The sequence below is a fragment of the Drosophila ananassae genome, chromosome 3R (genome assembly GCF_017639315.1).
Source record: "Drosophila ananassae strain 14024-0371.13 chromosome 3R, ASM1763931v2, whole genome shotgun sequence".
In the NCBI taxonomy this organism is placed as follows: Eukaryota; Metazoa; Arthropoda; class Insecta; order Diptera; family Drosophilidae; genus Drosophila; species Drosophila ananassae.
In genome coordinates this window covers 462,991-469,164 of record NC_057930.1, presented here as the reverse complement: position 1 = coordinate 469,164, position 6,174 = coordinate 462,991, and the positions used below count along the sequence as shown (strand labels likewise).

The window sequence follows — 6,174 nt, the reverse complement described above, 5'->3', positions numbered from 1 at the left end:
ATATGAGCATGTCCGTCTGTCCGTCTGTCTGTCTGTCGGTCTACGCAAACTAGTCTCTCAGTTTGGAGCTATCGAGTTGAAACTTTGCACACATCCTTCTTTCCTTTGCAGGTAGTATACAAGTCGGAACGGCCGGGATCGGTCGACTATATCCTATAGCTGCCATATAACTGATTGATCGGAAATGCCATAACTTTGGTGTTTTTTAAGTTAGACGGTGGACTTTCCACACATGTTATGTTTGACCAAAATATCTTATGTACAAAATTTCATAAGGATCGGCCGACTATATCTTAGCTGTCATAGAACGATCGAAATTGGCATAACTTTGGTGTTTTTTAAGTTAGAAAGCTGGGATTCTATTTCTGATTTGTCGAATTTCATAAGGATCGGCCGATTATATCCTATAGCTGCCATATAACTGATTGATCGGAAATGCCATAACTTCGTTGTCTTTCAAGTTAGAAGGATGGGAGTTTCAATGGATTCCTCTTTTGGCAAAATAATTCAATTTGCCAAATTTCATAAGGATCGGCCAACTATATACGATCCGCTATATATCTAATTATATAAGATGCGTGGCGCCACCTAGCGGACTGCGACTCAACTGCAAGGGTATATAAACTTCGGCTCCGCCCGAAGTTAGCTTTAGCTTTAGTTAGCTTTCCTTTCTTGTTCTACATACTTCTAAATACAGCTGCGCAGTCGCGAGCCGCTTCGTTCCCCGTGTAAGAAAAGGACACGTTGAGGAAATATCATGCTAATCAGGAAAACACGAAATATGTTCTTTTAATGTACCTTCCTCTATGCAGGAGCCACACTTGTATATATGACTTCGCTTTTCCTATATCAATGAGTAGTCAAACAACAAAGAACGACAGAAATGGAAATGGTGGTTATTTCACACGTATTTCCGAAAAATATCACAATATCGTTTTATCGGAAATAATATTGATATTTCGATATCAAAATATCAATACTTTTTACGTTATCTATATTTGTAGAAATATATTATGAATATTTTAGATGGTTTTGTTTGTGGATACTTGGCCTACCAGCCCTATTTTTAATAATTAAATGCATAAAACAGACAGACACATACGGTCCTATAGGAATTTATCAGTAGAGGAAGATATTTATGAACTCCTTAATTATATAATTTAATTATTTTATTGAATCTATTTTATCTCATATAACACAACAATTAATAAAAATCTTGCAGGCTTCGAGAGAGAGGTAAATTGTTTAGAAGCCTTAATGAGAGCAAATCAACATAATAATCTATTTTTCACTTCTGAGAGCAATGTACTTATAAATAGGATCCAACATTAATGTTAATGAACTGTCTGACGATTCTACACAAAAATATGTGAATGTTTAAAATCTAAATGTTAAAAATTTTAAGTCATAGTAATTACAAATAAACCTTAAAAAAATAGTAGTTGAACAACAGCGAAGACAATTAATTATACACAAATTATTTATAAAGGTCCAAACAAATTAACTGCTGGATGGTTATCGGCTGTATTTCCCAAAAATTGGCCATATAATTCCTTATAACGATCTAATGAAAGTCCACCACGTTTTCGATCTTCATCCTAAAAATATAAAACAATTCTACATTTTATAAATCAATTTTAGCAACAATTAACTTACGTTTAACAATGTTTCGAAGGCTTTATCAATAGGAGATATATCGTCGATAGCTATTCTGGTTATACAGTTATAACGGTATTCTTTTACGCCTACAATTCCATCACTGTCAATATCGAGAAGCTTAAAGTTTGACTCAATAAAAGCCCTCATTGCCTGAAAAAATATAAAATTCATTAACTATTTGATTAAAAAAAATAATCACTATTTAATTGTTATCATAATAGCCATCAAAGCAAAAAATATTTAATGCGACATAAAATTTCGCTGAAAACCAAAAAAATTATATGCAAATTTTTGTATTACCGAGAATATATTCATTACAAATTATCTGTATTTTATTTGTCCGCCGATCTACATTTCACGTTTCGTTAGCCTCTTTTATATGTAAATAAAACGACGTACAGTAGCCCATTTAAAACATCATAGCAAAAATAAAAAAGGTAATAGTCCCAAAGCAGTCTCAAGCGAATAAGCATTAAAGCATCCTACAGAAAATTTTCCTCATGATTTAAAATCTAAAAGCCAAAAAATTCATTTTTCATGTTAAAGATATGAACACTTAACATTAAGGTGAAAGCTTTTTTTTGTACAATAAAATTTTTTTGGTAAATTGGTCGACTTTTATTAACAATACACCAAAACTACGAAACAAATTGTTGGGGGCGTTTGAAATAATCTATTTTGTTAGCAATCACGGCTGTAGCCGCGTATAGCTACGCGTATCCGATGTAGTAAAATGTTGCAATCCAATTATAGATTTACTTCTTTTTTCTTTACATATTTGCAGTTAATTTCCTTCATTTATTTATTTGCACTTATCTGTCAACCTCCTATACTCGCGCGTTGATCTCTCAAACCGAACAGTTAATAATTTGTTGTTTTCTCAGACAATATCAACACTGTGACCATGAAGCTTTTGGTAGCTTTGTAATTTGTCATTCGCCATTGTTTAGTGCACTTTAGACATATGTTACTTTTTACTGCTTTCGATCCGAGACCGCGAGACCAATGCGAGTCTAATATGTTCTGATTGTTACAGAAATGAAACCACAGATGATCAATACTTGTTTCCTAATTTTTTATTTTTGTAACTTTCATATTTTATAGTTTTTTTTTATTTTTAAGAGGAAAAAAGTTTAATTTTGTTATTTTAATTAGTGTACCATAAATTATATTATTTTTTAAGAGGCTGATTCAATAGACTGTTTCTTCCAAATAAAGTAAAGTAATTACATTTTTGTTTTCTTTTTATTAAATCATATCCTCTTCTTTAAAAGACAAACCAAAAACACTTAAAATATTATAACTCGTCTGTAAAAATATTTTAAAATATAATATAAAAATATAATTTGATCTTTTTGATCTATTTTTATATAAATATAAAATATTATTATAACAATACAGACGAGATTAAATTTCGGTCTGACACACCGTGCGCGAGTATATGTGTTATGCTATTGTGTTTGGGTGTTATAAATCCTATGGGATCGACTTAACAAAATAAATAACTTAATTAATACATTTGATTGATTTCATATTCTGGCATGTACTAATATAAATGTCGACTTTAAGAAATTTTACACTACTTCAAATTTATTTTTCGACTTATGTTTGCCACTACTACTTGCCACTCCCGTCATCGACGCCAACGCAGCATTAAAGGCTATGGCCGCTCAACTATGTAACCATTACTAATGAATACAAATATGTAATTCTAAGATTTGATAACTTATTTTAACTCTCATTTTTAGAGAAGACTCAATAACTAAAAGCAAAGCAAAAAATAATATTTTCATTATTTGTATTAAGCAAGGGCGAAAACTGCAACCACTTTTAAAGACAACACTCTTAAAAACAAAGTGAATCTCATTTATAACCTGCAATACTTCGACGAACCTCTGTTAATCGACGGCATCGACGAACCTCAGTTAAAGAACTTCATAAGCGGAATAGTGTAATACAATGCACTAACTAAGAAAGTACCATAAACTTCATTTTGCGTAGCTTGCAGACAATATCTAATGCTTACGGCGTTTCACGACAAAAACTGGAAATAAGAGAATTACTTCATGAATCATATTCACATTATGCTGCAGACTGGAACACTTTTCACTAATAATAATAATTTCCATATTAGAGGTGATACGTTCTATAGAAAAGTACATCTAGACTGCAAAGCTAACGGTCGAACTAACATATTTATAAAAGACAGCATCAATCACCATTTTCACCCAAGTCTTGCAGCATACTACTTGCAAGCCACATCGATAACACTACAGTCACACAGCGAAACCATGACTATTGAGGCAGTATAATGTCTGCCGCGTTTTAAAATCTTAGATGCGCAATTCATGGATTTCTTTAAATCTCTTGGGTACAGATTTGTAGCAGCTGGAGATGTCAACGCAAATCATACCCTCGCGTCTCGTGACTACCAAGGCTAAAAATCAATAAAAAATAAACAAGAAAGGAAACCAAACTTTGGGCGGAGCCAATGTTTATATACCAATATTGTTAAGTTGCTTATGTTATTAGATATATATCGGATTGTATAAAGTTGGCTGATCGTAATATGAACTTCACTAATCAATCAATTTTCTAATCAAAATGTAGGAAACAGCTTAAAGCATCTATAACAAGAAAGAAAAGCTAACTTCGGGCGGAGCCGAAGTTGATATACCCTTGCAGTTGTGCCATTTCTGATCGTTCAGTTATATGGCGGCTATTGGATATAGTTTGCCGATCCCTATGAAATTTGTCAAATAAGATTATTTCCAAATTCCCAAAATGGAATCTGTACCAAGTCCCATCTTTCTAACTTAAAAAACGGCAATGTTATGCCAATTCCGATCGTTCAGTAATATGGCAGCTATATGATATATTCGGACGATCCTTATGAAATTTGGCAAATCAAATTATCAAATTCTAACTTAAAAAACACCAAAGTTATGCCAATTCCGATCGATCTATGACAGCTGTTTAGGAATGGACTATCGATACATAGTTTATAAGTTATCCCATATTGTCATCTTTATATTTTCTATACCAACTAGCTTTACAATCCACAACATGTATGCACACACACACCTATCGTTAAGTTCCACAAATGTAAATTTTCTTAGTACCAATTAGACAGCGAAACTGACAAGAACATATAACTCTACAGTCCACTGCTCATTCGTCTTGCCGGTTGGGGATCATTGTTTGGTCCTTCGAGCCGGATTTGTTTTGTAGTTTACTGTGCATTGGTTCTCATTTGTAATTGTTTCTCGGCATGGAGCAATTAAAAGCATTGACAAAAGGGCGCGCCAGACTCAAGGCCAATATCACACGGAGCTTGGCTTGGGCTGAGGACGCGCAACATTCGAACGCCACACGGGCAGAGGTGTCTTCGCGGCTGGAGCATCTCAACACAACATGGAAAGACTTCAATAGATTTGGTGATGAAATAGCTATGCTCGACGAAGTAGATGGCTATGTGGATCCGGAGCTTGACAACATATTCTACGAGGAAAAATATCTAAGGGCGCATGCATTACTTTCGGCGATGGTAGGTACAAGACCTAGTCCATCAATTGGGAACAGTGAAAACGGCAGCGGCGTGCTGCAAAACAACGACGCAATAATAAGTTTGCTACAACAACAACAACAACTCTTCGAGCAGTTGGCGGTAAATCGAGCCACTGCAAACATGTCGAGACCTGAAGGAGGAGACGCCTACGCGGCGAATTCAGGTAGTGCTCAAATGGTAGGGGCATCAGCTCAAAGCGAATTGCCTAAAATTCAAATTAAACGGTTCGCTGGCAATTATTCAGAGTGGCCAGCTTTCAAAGACATATATGAGAGCACAATTCACAACAAGGCGAATTTGACAAATACGCACAAATTTCATCATTTGAAATGTCTTCTGATCGACGAAGCTGCGAATCTGGTACGACATTTGGCTATTACGGATTCAGCTTACAACACTGCGTGGGAGCGACTTAATGAAAGATATAATCGTCCACGGCATATCGTGAATTCACTATTGGAGCAGTTTATGAAGCTGCCAACAACAACAAGGTCGGATACAGCAACATTACGGAAGGTGTCAGACGGCGCCAATGAAATAGTGCGTGGTTTGGATGCCATAGAGGAAACAGGACGAGACTGTTGGATCATCTACTTGACGCTGGAGAAGCTGGATGCAGATACTCGACGCAGGTGGATCGAGCGCAGTGTGGAGACAGACTCACCCACACTGGAGGAATTCTTCAAATTTTTGGATGCACGTTGCGAGGAACTAGAACTCAGCAAGCGTGAAACAATCGGAGGGAAGACTACAGCCTCAATCGGTGACAAGACAAGGAAGGTCACACATTCGCTGGTTGTACTTGAAGGAAACAAGTGCAGCAAATGTCATTCTACAGAGCATCGTCTGTATGGATGCCAACAATTCTTGGATATGTCAGCAGGACAGAGGTTTTCGTTTGCCAAGGAAAACGCTCTATGTTACAATTGTCTGAATCCTGGTCATGG

General features: G+C 35.5%; 1 protein-coding gene across 1 annotated transcript in view; it reads right to left on the bottom strand.

Annotated features, from left to right (window-relative positions):
- Positions 1–1,154: 1,154 nt before the first annotated feature.
- Positions 1,155–6,174, bottom strand: part of LOC6497272 (sarcoplasmic calcium-binding protein, beta chain) — a 48,946-nt gene continuing 43,926 nt past the window's right edge. The window contains 2 exon segments of the mRNA XM_044716627.1: positions 1,155–1,598; positions 1,657–1,809. Of these exon segments, the coding sequence (XP_044572562.1) occupies positions 1,482–1,598; positions 1,657–1,809 (270 nt within the window). The 3' untranslated portion in view covers positions 1,155–1,481.